Below are 17957 nucleotides of genomic sequence, written 5' to 3'. Positions count from 1 at the left end.
CTATCCAATTTACAGTCCATGAACTGACTGTCCATGTGGAACTGTATTATGGGGCTTTGATTAATCAGCACAACTTCTTCCTATTTCTGGACCTTCCTCTCAACTGGTTTTGAAGGAAATGTTTAATGGGACTGCTTTGATTATAAGTTGCTTGTTTTACAATAGTTTCTGTGTCTGCAATCATTTGTGAGGGCTTTTTAGGACAACCATATTGTCAAGTTGTTAGTAAATTGTGGCAATATCCTGTTACTGGCAGCATGGAACTCTTTCCAGTAAGCATTCCTGTAAGGTCTTCTACGACATAACTTCCAAACTGGTGTACTTGGATTCAGGGATTTTAGGTATGATGTTGTCAGCATCACAATCCTAAAAATGGTCAGTACTTCTATTGGTAAGTGAAAGAAATCTTAATTTCTTGCATGTGCCTCCCCAATTTGTTAAGAGCCATTTTATACTGATTGAAGTAGAGTAAATATGCAGACAACGACTTTGCAGACATTTTGATAGTATTAACTCGTCTTGAATTAGATTATGTCAAGGCTGTGCAGGTTTAACTCCAAAAAGGCCTGGTTGCATCCATGTGCACCACTACTTATCTTCCTATTGAGATACAATTTATATTCCTATTAATCCTTCTGGTTTGCAAACTCTGATCAGCTTTTATGGGTATGTGTACTACCCCCATAGGTGCCACTGAGTATATGGCTTCTTTGTTGTATCCCAAAGGTCTCAGCCCCTCTGACATACCAGGTTGAGTACAAAAGTGGATAAACACATTGAAGCATGGCAAATAATCCCTACTACCCACCAATAGTGCTATAGGAAAATGTAATCTTAATGTATTGATACTCGCTGGAGTTGATAACTAAGCAAATACAAGTAAGTTAACAGTTATAATAACACAGTTCACCATAAAGGATGGCTAACCATGAGCGCTAGATATAAAGGGGTATGGACCACCCAGACCAGCATAACCAGTGGAAATGCCATCCAAAAATGCACCGGTGGGCAGCAATAAGGTTTTATCTAACAAAAACCAGAGCTACACTGCTATTGTGCACTAGTGTTTGGTGCTGCTAGGCCTAAACCAGCTAAGTGAGCACAGTTATATTTGAGTAAACATAAAAAGGATGCAGGAATATAAGCGTAAAACTGAATGGTGGGGTCAGTCCTTTAAGTTAGTCTTTTGACAGCTTACATGGGGGCTCTTTAACTCAGCCTTGGTACACTTATGATAATCCTTCAATTCTACGAGCAGTAAGATGACCAGAGGTGCAGCCCAGTTCAGTGCAATGTGGAAAAGAAGTGGGCAGAAGGTTTAAATAATGATTGAGTATTACCACAGTCCTGAGCTGGTAGAGGTGCAGTATTGGCTTTAGTGTGTCAGAGTACCGACTGCTATGGGTAAATGTAAGATGCTATGGTTGTCCTGCTCTCATTGGCTTATCTATTGCTAACAGTACGTGGTGGGCTGGTGGTCTTCTCCCTGATATCTCCCTGATATGGTCTGGCTCTGGTGTAGCTGTAACTTAAACAGCAGGATCAGAGGGTCTGGCAAATGCTCTGGTCTCTCAGCAGCAGCCCTGCAAGGTGGACCGTTTGGACATTGTTGCTGATCCCAGCAATCTCCTTTCCACTCCTAGGCTTTCTTGGGCTGTCTCTTTTCCCCTTGCTAGCTCCAACAGGTCTGCATGATCAGATTCCTGCAATGCCAAGAGAGTGGGCTTTACTGAGCAATTCAATATAAACTATCTCAGGAACCTCTTGCTCACACAGGGTCTTGTTGGACCTGTAGTTCAGAAAGCTGGTTGTTTCCATACATGGTTGCTGCATTGAACTACAACTGCCAGGGTTTAGGAGCAAAGCAGTGCTTACCTCTGACATAACTGCATGACAGAACCTACCATAATTCACCCAGGGCTTTCTTATATGCCTGAGAACCCTTTTTTATGGCTTCCATTGTTAATGGACACCTTCTTAAAGAGTGAACTCCACAGATCATGATTTCCAGTGACACTTCTTCTTTCTCTTCTTTATTAAGAAAAAGCAGTGCAGGAAAAGTTTTTTATTTCTTCACAGTATGCTATTGTTCACTGTTTGGCTCCAAACCCTGGTGTGGTATTTTACCAGTTCACATGTTGAGTATAATTTTCTCATTTTTATGTTTAGTATTATATTATATTGTAATACAATTGAGCATTTGAAAAACTTGCAGTTGAAAAAACCTCTGTAAAAATGTGCATATAACTGGTGTTCAAAAAGGGTAGTAATCAAAAGTTGCTTACGTAATTGGTTGGGACATGAAGGCCTGAATTTTGCAGTAAAGAGTTGGAAAAAGTTTTTTTTTTTTAAGTGAAATTTCATTAGGCATATTCAGTTATGTTGTGTAAAGCGAAGAGTTCATTATAGTCAAATACCCAAATGATAATAAAGACTCACTACTGGAAACAGCAAATGGTGCTTGGAAATACATTACGATGCAGTCTTCTGAAGCCTGAGTCCCTCCAAAATGTTGACACTTTCTGGTAGTGTTGTGTTTTGACCCTGTGCTTCCTATATATATATATATATATATATATATAAGGTTGTGTGTTATAATGATGAGCTAATAGGAACATGTTAAAGTTGAGAGGGAACAGGGCCAGTTCTTGACGGTTCTTGGAAGTGCCAAAACTTGCACGCTACAGCAACATGGGCTAATAGTGTGTTTATACTCTAGTTGGTGCCTGAATTGTAGTGCTGAAGCCAATTAGTGTAAATTGGGTATTGACAGGCATATTTTAAGGCTGTTATTTAAAAAAAAAAAAATTCAAGGGCTTCCCTGGTCACTAAATTTAAGGAAGCCTGTAGTGAGAGAAATATGAGGGCTGATATTGCAGTTATACTTGTTGCCTGCATTCTCTGGCTTCAATACCTGCTGAGTTACTCATCTGGAACAAGCATGCAGATTAGAAAGTTAGAGTGGTGAAGGAGCTCATCTACATACTTCTTCCAGGTCAATGTCTTAGAAAGTACTGAAGACAATGGATTAATGTGAAAGCCTGGGTACTAGTATTTGCCAAGGATACAATCTGCAATGGAAGCTTCCATATACCCTCACTACAGATATTCTTTCAAGGAAATGCTTTATAAAATGAATAGGGTATAACTATTTTTTTAGTGTCTGGGATGTTTTATCTCACCCTAACTTCCACATTTACTTCCAACAGAAAGAATATACAGTCAGTTTTAAAATTCATATCATGCCTATTATCCTAATCATATCAAGCAGAAATATATATTGTTTTATAAACCTAGAGTTGGGAAATGCACCACAGTTTGTACTACATTTGCCAATGTGTCCAATAGTAAACAAAGAAAACATGCAACTCCTCAAAGGAATACCTTTTCACTTGTCATGATACTAAGGCGGGTTGATTACTAGTATTATCAGAGCTGTGCTAATTTGGTCATTGATAGAACATGAAATGAAACATGCATGATGCATGCTTTCTCCATAAAACTAGGATATTCTTATGATGTGTGCAAATGTTAGAAAAAAAATAATGCTACATTCCATCTAATTTAGCCAATTAGAAGTGCTGTTGACCATTTACCAATGTCTTCTGTGTATAGTTTGTAAGCATATGCTGCTGGGTGCCTACTTTAAGTAGCCATCATGCTGTTTTATAATCTTAAAAAACCACAGGATAACTTTAATTTGGAACTTTAAGAAAATATTTTTTTTTTTTTTTTACCATTTTACATATCTTTATATTTAATATAACAAATATAAGGAAGGGCATGCACCTAAAATGTGAAAGTCATATGAAAATGTATAATAAACATCATAATTAATTCCTCAAAATATGTGCTTACAGAAATAACACTAATTTTAGTTACGTTCAATGGGAAGATCACATACTGTAGATAGTACTAAATTTAAGCTAACTAAGATATGGGAAAAACTGGTTGCATTTATGTTTTCCTGTTACAAAAAGATAGTAAAATATAGCTTCATAAATCCTTTTATAAATGAATATCATATCCTTCTGCCAACTGTCACTCAAGTTTTGATTTTTGTTTCAAAGGAAGGTAAACCCAATCATAAAGGTACCTTTACTCTATTATACCTTTGAATATATTTTTGGCAAAAAGGACATTAAAAAAAAAAAAAAAGCACAGCAGGTGGTAGTATTACTCAATTATAAGCACTGGGAATCTGGTAGCAACTCTTTATATCCCAATGTATGTCCAATATTTATTAAACAGTACTTATCTATCTACAGCATTTACATATCTGTACTTCACCTCATTTTGTGCTATGCCAATGCGACTTGGAGGTTGTTTTGGATATTTGGATTTTTTTCTACATTTTAAACGCTGTCATGTGTTAAATGTAATAGACTTCTTGAAGTACACCTGTACTGGGTATATAAAGGTTCTAAACTAAGATAAAGCCTAGATAATATATTATCTTCTACATTATGATAACCATTTGGCAGCCCTGGCCAAAACACCTTTCCCTTTTCCAGGATATGACACTCAATTGCGTTGATTTACTAAAAGCATATAGTCCATACATTTTGCAGGGGGAGCACTTTGCAAAGGAATTTTCCCTCAGGGCTTAGTGAATGTGGTGAAACTTTGTTGACTTCCATCATCCAATCATATGTAAGCAAAAATCATACTTTTTTTCTTGCATTTAATTGGGCATTCCTTGCAAAGTGAAATTTCACCACATTCACCAAGCTCAGGGAAAATTTGCCTTGCAAAGTGCAACTATCCTTGAAAAGTGAACAGCCTATTTGCCTTTAGTAAATGAATAGCACAAACAAATGGTTACTGCCCACACCTGTAACTGGTCTCTGCAGCAAGGAGCATTGGAAGGGCAACGCATATAACAAAACACAAAAAGTTTCCAAGCTCTCCTTACCAACCAGTCTGCGACCAACTGAATTGACCTGTCCAACAGTATGCGTTAAAAACAGGGGTTTAGTTGCACACATTTGCAAATACATGCGTAAGCCACATAGCCCCGACAAGGCACCCCATTATCTGTGGTCCTAACTCTAAATTCTGTGAGTCTCCAACAATGCTACTTGCGGCAAAGACCAGTTACAGGTGAGGGCAGTAACCATTTGTTTGTGCTATGGATTATATTGACCAGGCAACGCACTGACACCTTTGCTGCCATTGTGCTATAGGCTGGTGTTCAGTGTGCCGCTGTGCCTTTAGGAAGGGGTGGGCTCCCTTCAGGTATATCTGCCCTACACCTGTCCATATAAATGCATGTGCTTCCATTGTTGGAGACTCACAGAATTTAGAATTAGGACCACAGTCTGGCTGAAGTCGACTTCAGTTATACCACAGTCTCCACAACATACAAAACTTGCTTTAGTGTCCATGCATTGTACATGAGAATGCTGAGGCTCTGCTCACAGATGGGAACCTAAGGTAGAGGAGAGGAGCACCACAACTGGCTGGAGTGGGGAGACAGATATGTGATAGAAACATCTGCACTATACCCCCACAGACATATAAGGCATTTAAAAAAGCAGGGGGTGAGGGTGGCACAGCAAGGGTGAATTTTAGCTATTCCTGAAGTTGGGTTTTAACCACTTAAGCCCCGGATGATTTTACCCCCTTCCTAAAAGGCCCTATTTTGTGATTCGGCACTGCATGACTTTAACGGACAATTGATGAAATTGACGTTCTTTTTTTCCCCACAAACAGAGCTTTCTTTTGGTGGTATTTGATCACCTGTGCGATTTTTACTTTTTGCGCTATAAACAAAAAAAGAGCGACAATTTTGAAAAAATAACAATATTTTTGAAATTTTTTTTATATGAAATTCCCCTCAAAAAATGTAAAAATCGAAATTTTTTTAAATTTTTGGCCAATTTGTTTTCTGCTACATATGTTTGGTAAAAAAAAAAACTGCAATAAGCATATTTTGATTGGTTTGCGCAAAAGTTATTGCGTTTACTAACTAGGGGAAAGATTTATGTCATTTTTGGTGTTTTTTTTTTAACGAGTAATGGCGGCGATCTGCAATTTTTTTTTGCGGGACTGCGACATTGCGGCGGACAGATCGGACCCTTGACTGACATTTTTGACAGTTTTGGGGGTACCAGTGACATTACTACAGTAATCAGTGCTATACATATGCACTGTTACTGTAAAAATGACACTGGAAGGGAAGGGGTTAACTTTATTGGAGAGGCAGGGGTTAAATGTGTCCCTAGGGGCGTGTTTCTAACTGTAAAGGGGCGTGGCTTTTCGTGTAACTACAGAGATATACAATCCTACTTAGCAGGACTGTATGATCTCTGCAGTTACACAAGGGAGAATGACAGGCGGCTTTGTTTACATTAGCCGCCTGCCTTTCTCCCTCTGCACCAAACGATCGGGTCCGCCGGTCACACGCGCGGACTTGTTAGGGAACGAGCGGGGGCGGGAGTGTGCCTCCAGGGGCGCGCGCTCGCCCCCTAGAGGCTCACAGGCAAGCGACGTAGCCCTATGTCACTTTGCCTTACGGGGCTGACCGCCGCAGTAAATAGTCGTGCGGCGGTCGGCAAGCGGTTAAGAGAAAATTGTAACTGCAGATGCCCTGATAATCAAGTGCTGCAGTAAATAGTTTTTTTTTTTTTTTTAATAGGATGCCATTGTGGCAACTTTGTTCAACCTGAGATGGGTTAATGTAACAATACTTAATTTAGGGTGCGAGATCTGAGGGCCTTTCAATGGGAAATTTATGTTAAAAACACAGTAATTGCCATTTTCTAGACTAATAGGCAATGAATTGTTAAACAAATGTTATGGGGGGCTGGGTACAGTCCTGGGGAACATGTACCAAAAATAAAAAAACGCAAAAGATTCTGTTTGGCAGTGAGCAGCGATTTCAATAATGCTTAAAACAAAAAGTGAAAAATCAATATTTTTTTTTTATTAAAATGCCTGGGTGTTGCCTTTAACCTGCCTGTGAAGTGGCACCTCTGTACAATGTTTACAAGCTATTATAGCAAAATTGACGTTTGTAAAGTCAAAAATACCTTTTAAAAGGAAAAAAGCTTTGGCCATGCTTTTCTTCTGGATCACGGGAGTGCACTTACTTGTGCTCTCCTGTGACCCAAAATCTATTTGAACACCAATGTGAGTTGGGTCATCTCTGAGGAAGTTTAGATACCAACGAAACCAGTCAGATGCTTTGCTCCCCCTCCTATTGATCCTGTGGTGGTGCTCCCTTACATTCCTTCATGATGGATGGACTCCTGACCTTACTTACAGAATAAATAAAGTCTCTTATAAAAGTGAGTGGACTTTTATTTTTTATAAGGCCTGGCAATATAGGTGAAGTGCAAGCAAAATATTTGTGTTCTTAGTGGTCCCTGTAGAATCCTATGTGTGGACATTCCTTTTCTACTACAGATAACAGGTTAAATCCTTCTTAACCACTTGCCGACTGCCTAACGCCGATCTACGTCGGCAGTCAGCCCCTCACAGGCAAAGTGACGTAGGGCTACGTCACTAGCTTGTGAGGGTCTAGGGAGCGAGCGCGCGCCCCCGGAGGCGCGCTCCCGCTCCCGCGTGGTCACGGACCCCCCCGCGCGTGTGACCAGCGGACCCGATGTCCGCCGGTCACTCGGCGATCGGCGGGGGAGAGGGAGAATGTCAGGCAGCTTGTGTAAACAAGCTGCCTGTCATTCTCCTCGCTGTAAAGACACTGATAAAACGGATCTAGTATGTAGATCCGTTGATCAGTGTCCTTACAGCTCAACCCACAGCCAATCACAGTAGAAAGCACGCCCCTAGGGACACACACAGCCCCTCCCTTCCAAATAAAGTTAACCCCTTCACAACCAGTGTATTTTTACAGTAACAGTGCATATGTATAGCACTGATTACTGTAGAAATGTCACTGGTAACCCCAAAAGTGTCACAAATGTCAGTCAAGGGTCGGATCTGTCCGCCCCAATGTCGCAGTACCGCAAAAAAAATCGCAGATCGCCGCCATTACGCGTTAAAAAAAACAACAAAAATGACAAAAATCTTTCCCTTTGTTAGTAAACGCGATAACTTTTGCGCAAACCAATCAAAATACGCTTTTTGCGATTTTTTTTACTAAACATATGTAGCATAAAACAAATTGGCTGAAAATTTTAAAAAATTTTGATTTTTACTTTTTTTTTTGGGGGAATTTCATATAAAAAAATGTGAAAAATATTGTTATTTTTGAAAAATTGACGCTCTTTTTTTGTTTATAGCGCGTGATCAAAAAATCGCACAGGTGATCAAATACCACCAAAAGAAAGCTCTGTTTGTGGGAAAAAAAGGACGTCAAATTCGTTTAGGTACAGCGTCGCATGACCGCGCAATTGTCCGTTAAAGTCACGCAGTGCCGAATCGCAAAATACCCCCTGGTCAGGAAGGGGGTAAAATCTTCCGGGGCTTAAGTGGTTAAGACCTTTGACTACTTAGAGTGTCAAGGGCTCATAAAAAACATTTACACATTTACACAATTGTCATGAATTCATAGCTTGTCTATATCACCCCAATGTGCTGGATCTGGTATACATAAACAGCCATCATGCCTGGAAGACCATATCAGCAAAGGGTCTTTGAAATGGCCCTATATACTGTATATGCTTCTGAGGATTGCTTTATTTTCAGCAGCGCATGAAGTTGTTGATGAGCCCTTCCTTTAATTGATCTGGAAATTCAAATGGCAGTGCCACTATGAATTAAGTGGCTGACCCTATATGTTTATGATTTATGGTTTCACAGACATCTCTGTTCCCTTAAAGATCAATGATATTCTCTATACAAGTATCCAAGGAACTTTTGTATCCTGAGAGAGGGCCACAACTATTTTTGTGTGATTTACACATTCACTCTTTATTCCTTATGATATGTATGTACAACACATTTATTACTAGTTAGTTTATATGACCCTGGGTGAATCTGCACATGAAGTAATCTCAGACTGGCTTTGTAATCCTTTCTCATATTTTTACCTTTTCAGTATGGTGTATCAGTATGGAAATGGAAAATAAAAAGAAGGTGCACTAAACTAGTGCATTACCATAAACTTTTTTAATGAATGATGTAAAAAAATCCATTATACTCACAAGCCAAGAATATTCACAAGCTTAGAATACAATTCACACTGGACACATGTCAGTCAGGTAGACCCAGCTGATGTGTTTCAAGGGACAGGTGTCCCTGCACCCAAAAGGGCAGCAAAGCCGTCGTGCACCCATTGGTGATTACAGCCATGGATTACTCTGGGTGGTTCCATCTGGTAGTTCATGGTGGAAATTTCCATTCATTCTGGTCTCTTCGAAGACAAGGCCTGCCAAGAGCAATCATTCATCTTAGCGTGAACTCAATGTAATTTATATATGGTGTATCACTGATTCTACCATTCTCGCTATGTTTAAAAATGATGTATGTTTGAGAAATGTTACGTTTCTAGTTATTTTATTTCTTCTGTCATTTTTAGCATGTTGCAAATTAAGTTGGCCATGCATTATACAATATATAATTTTCTTGTTCGATTTCCTTTAGATTTACCTACAACTATCTAGTGCTCGATTGCAAACAAATTGAAAGTGTTTAGGTTTGACCACATATTTTGGTTTTGGTAAATCTAAAGGAAAATTGTACAAGAAAATACTGTACGGGTGTAACAGTAGTTATTGTGGTTATTTTGTCCTATGCATTTTTTTCTTTTGTATATATATGTCTATCTATATCTATGTACCTATCTTAAATGAAATCCATGATCACAGCCTATACTTTTGTTTTATACCATAAGCATTGTAAGACTACCCAAACAAAAGCGATGTACAACAATCCAATATAAGCTTACTTGAGAAATCTCCCTTCATGTTGTGAGTGCCTGTCTGCTGGCCATCTCTTTCCACAATTTCCTGTATTCTGCTGTCTACTTTCAATCTCTAAGGACTACATATCCCATGACACGTGGCTGTCTGCAAACAGTGATTCCTGTACTCACGTGCTTCTCCTTCCCTTGCAGTACATTTGTAGCCCAGTAGGCCGGCTCTGAGAAATGTGTGAGGCAGCAGTGCCTACTCACCGCATTTTAAGAAAGTTAATGTGGGGGAATCTTTGCAAATTAGTTACACAAAGTTTCAAGCTGGAAATAATTTAAATACAATGTGGAAATTTAGATACGATTTAACATTTTGACCATAGATATACTTTATTGCACTGACATATTGCTTTGATATACGTAAAATAATCATATCTTTTTTGAAATTATTACCAATTTGCATCCATTTAGTGTTTAGAAATACTAATATAACCAGCAAGTAATAATATATTGATACAATTGTATAAAATACCTCAAGCATATCTCACTCCGCGTAATTTACAAGCTGTGGGACGTATGACAACTGTGGAATGTGTGAGGTGCTATCAACCTGGGGCAGGTTTTATACATCTGTGGTCTTGTCCAGGGCATCAAAAGATACTGGAGACAGGTTTTAGATATATTATCAGCTATATTGAAAGGCCCTATTTTATTTACCCCAGAGGTATGTTTACTGGGGTTGGTTGGGAATCAGACATTGACTGGATATAGTAAGACCTTTTTGCAGGAGACGTCATTGATGGCACGTAAACAAATTGTGCTTAGGTGGATGCAATATATACCTCTCTTGAGTGTTCAATGGCTTAAAGCTGCTAATTGAATACTTCCATATGAGAAACGAATGTATGAACGTAGAGGAACTCCTCATAAGTATTATAAAATCTGGGATAGATGGCTGATTTCTTAGTTAACTCTTAGTAATGGCGAAAGAAATTAGTATATGTGGAGAGGAGCATAATCAAATGATTTTTGAAATGTATGTGAATTGATGTTGGATTTTATTTGTAGTAGAAGGTCAAGTGCGAGGGCAACCAAATTTTTTCTATTGGATTTTGGGGTATAATGTCTATATATTTTTTTCTTCTATTGATTTGCATTGGGTTTCATTAGGGCTCTTTCACACGGGCGTTCCGTATGTCCGCAAATCATCCTATTTTTTTGCGGATGATTTGCGGACATAATGTAAGTCTATGGCATTGCGGATGTCAGCGGAATACCATCCGCTGACATCCGATTTTCCTCCTGTCAGTTCTGTTCCGTTTTTTGGAACTGAAAAAATCCTATTTTTGTTCCGTTCAAAAAACGGAAAGGAAGGAAAATCGGATGTCAGCGGTGTCATCCGCTGACATCCGCAATCCCCATAGAATTACATTAGGTCCGCATATCATCCGCAAACGGATGGGATGATATGCGGACCTACGGAGCGGATGACAGAAATGTCATCCGCTCCGTGAAAAAAAAAAAAAAAGTCCCGCAGCGGACCTTTCACACGGATCGGCCATGTGAAAGGAGCCGAACTAAAAGCAGGCATGATATTTTGAAATGTGATATTTTTATTTCCTGTTAATGCAAATGTATGCAATAAAAGTATTGAAAAAAAATAAAACGAAAAAAAAAAAAATACTAATACAAAGACTATGTCTTCTGTCATCACTGTAATATTACACTACCTTCAAATAACAAATAAACAAATAGTCCAAAACTTGCTCTGCTAGCAATTAAGTCAATCTGCTCCTCTGCTCTTCAGTTCATAGCTAATAGGTATAGGGCGAATACTAGGCTCTAATCTAGGCAGGTTAGTTTTCAGCAGTAAAAAAACAGTGATAAGAAATGTATGACCAAAGTACAGATTTTATCAGGTTTTAATTAAGTGTTACTATGTTAAACAGTGTAGGGTGAGTTTTTGGGTAACTAGGTTTTATTACATCCATTATTTATATCCATATTTTTATGTTCTAGTGTTACAATAAATGTGTTTTTTTTTTCTTTTGTTAAATTACAACTACTGTCCCAAAACCAAAATACCCTGGTGGTGCAGGGATCTCCACAGACTGCATCTGTCTCTAATCTAGACTTTACTATTCACATCTTGACTTGCCTATTAGAATGGCTTTAATCATTGACAGAAAATAATATTTTCCTATGGGAGGAAACATCTGGGATAACATGAAAGAAAAATGATATTGGAAATGCTCATAAAAGAATTGAACAGTTGTTTTTGAAACATTTTCTGTGTCATTGTTATTCATGCATGAAGGATCTCTATGTTTAAGCAGAAAATAGATTTGTTAAATTTTGGGTTCATCTTGGCAAGTTTAATCCCTTTAGGTCAAGTTTAGTTTTCTGAAAAGCGCATTAAAGACACTGGATCATGATAAATAACTTGACAATGCAAAGGAAAGAAATACTGTTGAATACCTTTTTACTAGTGGTTTTGGTAGACTTGAAATCTTCCTTCTAGGCAGTATTGAATATGCAGGTTTTTCAATAATTTTAAAACAAGTCTTTTTATATTACACTTTATTCCCAAAATGTCAAATCTTGAACACTAAACAATGTCTTAAGTTACCAATGACTTGTTTTGTCTATTTGAAAGTACAAAGTTAAAAGTTCTATATATTACATAAACAACTGTTTTATTTTTTTCACAGATATTTCCACTCTTTGGGACAATATTGCATATAATCCTGTGAAACAAATATTAGCCTGGGTGCCACTCTGCCCCGTAAATGCCACAATCCATCTGTGTTGGATGACAGATGACAAACAGAAATGCCTGAACATTCCAGACTCATTAAGGGCTGCTCATAACCAAGTAAGCAAATATATAAGTAACCAAAAAAACTAAAGTCACCCTTTACTTATCAACACCGACAGGGTTTTTGGACCTCTATAATATGATATTGCCTTCCTTGTCTACTGCAGTTAGAGGAAGGAGTAACTGTATAAGGCTTAGGGTTTGTTTGGAGAACAGATAATTATTAGATCCTTTATCTTCATACATAAGTGATCTGCCTCTCTGTGCAAAAGATGTCTGCAATGGTCTCAGTTACAAGCATTTGACATTTTAGGAAGTTGTTTGGAAGAAATGCCAAAACATCTACATCAGTACAGAATAGAAAGTCCCAGGTGTATGGTTTGGTGAATTCCGTAAATGTTGTGGGGTATGGAGAAGTACTCAGTTGACATGGTGACGCAACCACACAATGCCATCATATTTGGAGGCTATGAACTCATTGTTTCTGACACCATAAAGTAAATTCTGCTAACAAAGAATTTGGACTAACCCTGTTGTGGAAGTGGAAGCTTCAAAGACTTACCTGTGCACCACCACAAAGCAATAGTGAATGGCAAAAGAAAAGGAATTGGCAGCACTCCAGGTTGAGTCAAAATCCAGGTTTATTGACTGGACATCCAAATATGACAATCGTGACAAGGTAGACGCGTTTCACACACTGACTGTGTGCTTAATCATTAATGATTAGTAATCATTAATTAGTAATAGTAATCAGTAATGATTAAGCACCAGGTTGAGTCAAAAACCTGGATTTTGACTCAACCTGGAGTGCTGCCAATTCCTTTGCTTTTATCAAGTTTTCACGGAGGCGAGCCGGGGCATGCACCTGTGTGAGTCATCAGGCAATTACACCACCTTGAGCAGTGACTCCTTGTCTGTTCAATAGTGAATGGTAGACAGGTCCTGAATAAATCCCAGGTCAGACACAGCACAGCAAGCAAATTTTTTTTTCTGTAAATTATTAATTCCTCAGCATCATTATAATATAAATACTACAATTCTAATAACAATGAATTCCAAGTTCAAGTGGCACATTGATATTTAAACAATTTTGTTATGATGTGAATACAATTGTGTGTTTTATACTTTTTTGTTTCTGATTTTCTTCTTTTATTTATAATTTAGGTTTCATATTCTCATGTAGATACACACCCCAGACTTTGCATGAAGGTAAATATATTTACGTTTCTGAAAAAGACAACATAGATAAAAAATAATAAATACAAAAAAGGTAAAAAAACTATTGGATCCCGATTTCTTTATTTAAAATAAAGCTTCAGATTTCTTCACTACGGGGTGGGGGGGGGGGGGAGTCTCTTCTTTTTTATTCATGAATTAATAATTGTGTCCTACATAGCAATTTGTTGCTACAACCAATATATTTAAGCATTTAAGCATGGCAGAGCACAGCAGTTGCCAGTTTCAATGTGCTTTGGCACTGTATCAATGTCAGATAGTGTTTTGATTGCTCACCATTACAAAGCCTGGGGGAGAAGTTGGAAATTCTGCTATCACAAATAATTCCTGGGAACATTTTATAATTGCATCACTCACAGAAGTTAACGAGCTAACTGGGCTCAACATAATTAACATAGTAAGATACATATACTTAACCAAAAAAAAAACTAAACAAAGCCTAAAGGGCGGGTCACCAATTTCAAAGGAGAAAACGAATCATGGATATAGTTACAACAGTGAGTGTGATCTAAAAAATAAACATATTTGCTCATTAGTATAAAAAAAATACTGCCTTCATTAAAGCGGAGTTCCACACAAAACTGGACCTTCTGCTCGTTTGCTTCCCCCCCTTTCCTCCAGTGCCACGTTTGCCACCTTTCAGGGGGAGTGGGAAATGGGTACCTGTTGCTGACAGGTACCCTTCCCCACTTCCGGGAGACAGCATCCACCAGAAGTTCTGTCCTCCTCCTTCTTCCCCCGCCACCGAGCCTATGAGAATGCGCAGCACAGTAGGGAACCGGCTGGGAATCCGAAAGGCTTCATTGCGGGTTTCCCTTAGAAAGAATGGAGGCGGCAGCACCCAGCAGCTGATCCGAAAATCGGCTGGGGTGCTGACATCGCAGGCTCCCTGAACAGGTTAGTGTCTATATATTAAAAGTCAGCAGCTACAGTATTTGTAGCTGCTGAATTTTAATACTTTTTTCTCCAGTCAGAACACCGATTTAAGAAGTGGTTATCATCGGTTAACACAAATAACCATCCATAAGCAGAAACACACATGTAGACAATACATATTATTTATTGTATGGAACAAAACTTTAACCCAGCCATACCTGGATTGAAATTCAGCCATTTCAGCACGGACTGGACAAATTTCACTCCATGTATGGGCTTGCTAATTGTACACGTTGTGGAAGGAAAGAAGGCTAAGTAATCTATGGCCTTCTTTACAGCGCTACCAAATTTCAAATGCTAAATAAAAATGTATTGTGGATGTATTTAGCTCTTCTACCTTTGCACAGCCAAATATAATTAAATTGCTTGTGATTATTTTTATACAGTAGATGTTACAAAATCACAAATTAAAGTTCATAAATTTTTTAATGATCCCCCTATATAAACATGTACATTATAACTAAATTAAATTTAATTAATTTTGTGATGTACTGTATACGCATCAATAAAGTTCTCTGTATCAATGTATGAGATTTTAAAAACTTTAATTAATCTGAATATAGTTTATCAAATGTTATTGTGAAATTCTAACCCAATTTTTTTTTTTTTTAGTTTGTGCTAGACTGGTAAAGGGTTAAAATTTGTATTGGGCTTTTATTGCAGTTTCATCTTCTGGGGGTTCATCTCACAATCTGCCCTGGTGGTGACATCTATTAAGTTTACAGTTGTCAACAGGAGAGGAGCAGGAGGAGACTCTTCCAATGGGAATATTTGTTCCATTGTAAACTGTCAATGGTGGGATTTCTGCTTGTACCGAATCAACCGGAACCCCGACCGGGTACCTCCGTTGCCGGGTGCTCCTAGTGCTTCCCGAGGGCTCCAAGCACTCCACCCGACACCATATGCACCTCAGACCCCACGAACCGCTGCAGATTGATTAGCGTCTCGTCATCTCCTTCCCACCCGGGACCTATGACAAGGCTCCAGGTTCCCGTGGGTGAACCTCTCTTTTCCCCCAAGAGAGCAGCAGGAACAAGAACAGGAACAAACTCTTACACAAGCTCTTACAAGAGCTGAGTGATTATCCAAGGGAGTATGAAGAGCATAGCAATCCCTTGTAGTAGATCCCCCCCCCCAATAAGATACAGGACTCTCGATTGAGGGTGAAGTATAACTCAACTTTATTGAACAAGAAACAGACTTTTATACAGTTTTCCCCCACAAGGTTACCGCCCAGGTGGACCTTGTTAAAAACAGACCCTGACATTCACAATCCAATGAAAACAGAGTTTTACACTCCCATACAGTGTACACAAAGATATACACTGTGGGACTAATCCCCCCTCCCCCTAAGCAGCCAATACACATATACATCCCATAATAAGCTTATCTTAAGGCAGACAGAACAATGTGAGGTCAGTAACATTTAACAATGAGACAGGCACAATCCACATTCCCTCCCAATACACAAACAATAGGGAAGTCTGCCAATGACAGTCTGTGTGTCTCTCTCTCCCAGACAAGCACATGGAATACACTGTGTAAAGTGGTATTAAATATTCATATTTCTATTCATATTTCTATATGAAGATGTGGTTGACAAATATTACTCTGAGCACGGTACTGCAGAGCCTTCTTGCAAGATTTGAAATTTTCCCCCACCCACACACCACAAAAGCTGGAGCAGGGCCCACTGATTGTAAGGTCTGATTTAATGAGGGTTGAGACATCTGCAAAAAATGCTTCTTGCGTCAATATAATTTGAGTATTTAATTTATGTAAAAACTATTTTAGATGTGACATCTTTGAAATCTACAGGTATAGATATTTATCTCAGATTTTTTTTAAATAAGTAACATGCCACTCTGTCAGTTTGTTGTTCCTGGGGGAATAAGAAGCCCCCCCCCACATACAAAATGTTCCCCGCCTTTGCAGTTGTGCATTGCTGCTCTGTTGGAGCCCTTGGTAGATATCAGGTCCTTCATGGTATGGAACAGCATGTGTTCTTGTGATCTCTTTCCATAATGCAATGTTTGAGCCTAATCACCCAATTTCCATTAACTAGTTAACCATGTGTATATGTGGAAAAAGTGCGCAGGAAAATAAATCAGATAAAGCTGCAACCTTAGAACCAAATGGGAATAAATGTGTGTATAAAAAAGCAGGTGCGCTAAACTGATGTGTGTCAACCGACCGAATGGGATTGACCACAATACCAATAAAGTGAACAAAATCACATAAATGTGGTATGTGTAAAAAAGTGAATATAAATACAAGTGGCTGTATCAACACTATAAATAAAATCACACTCAAGTGAAAATGAAGATAAAGTGCACAAATCCAAAACAATATCTCAAATGAATTGTGCAAAAGTCCAGGTGAAATACCATTGCTCCTCTTCAGTGCAGTGGAAATAAAGATAAAAAACAAAGGTAAAGGTGCATAAAGTCCACAACAGTGTTCCCAGTGAGATGTGGAGAAATCCAGATAAGAATATTCCACTTATAGCTGTCAGGTGCAGATGATCCCACCACCATGTTAGGGACTGGCCCCTTACCAGAAAGTAAGTATTCAAGGGCGTATGTGACAACTCCAGACGTGAAGTACGTGCTCAGGGGAGGATGTGAGTCACTCAAATGGAAGAATAAGCCTCTTACCGAACAATAGGTATAGAAGAGCTGGTATATATCCTCCTAAATGGTGCCTGTCCTTTATCCTGGGCGTCCTCACTCTGGGCAGTGTCTCTCTGATGCCAATGGTATTGTCCCCGCAAGTATCTCACAAAAACAAAAACCGGACCATAGTGCAGTACCTTCTTACATTTATTGAGGTAAAATACAGAGTGCACTTACATGGAAACTCTTGTTCAGATCGTTTGGAACCTGTACCGATGGGAAGCCGTGGCCGCCTGCAGCGCGGTCCGCGGCGATGGGTGATGACGATGCGGCACTCCTCTCTGACGCGTTTCCTCCTAAAGCGGACGTCAACGTCAGAGAGGAGTGCCGCATCGTCATCACCCATCCCCGCGGAGCAGTGGTATTTCACCTGGACTTTTGCACAATTCATTTGAGATATTGTTTTGGATTTGTGCACTTTATCTTCATTTTCACTTGAGTGGGATTTTATTTATAGTGTTGATACAGCCACTTG

The 17957-nt window shown here is 38.9% G+C and overlaps 1 protein-coding gene across 1 annotated transcript in view; it reads left to right on the top strand.

The window, feature by feature from the left end:
- The window catches only part of IL17REL (interleukin 17 receptor E like), a 130586-nt gene that overhangs the window by 36357 nt on the left and 76272 nt on the right, over positions 1 to 17957 (top strand). Inside the window, exons 7-8 of the mRNA XM_082254768.1 lie at positions 12529 to 12692; positions 13800 to 13844. Coding sequence (XP_082110894.1) covers positions 12529 to 12692; positions 13800 to 13844 — 209 coding nt within the window. The remainder of the gene's footprint in view (positions 1 to 12528; positions 12693 to 13799; positions 13845 to 17957) is intronic.

Source organism: Pelophylax lessonae (genome assembly GCF_965119305.1).
Source record: "Pelophylax lessonae genome assembly, chromosome: 4".
Classification (NCBI taxonomy): domain Eukaryota; kingdom Metazoa; phylum Chordata; class Amphibia; order Anura; family Ranidae; genus Pelophylax; species Pelophylax lessonae.
This window is presented reverse-complemented; position numbering and strand designations above follow the sequence as displayed.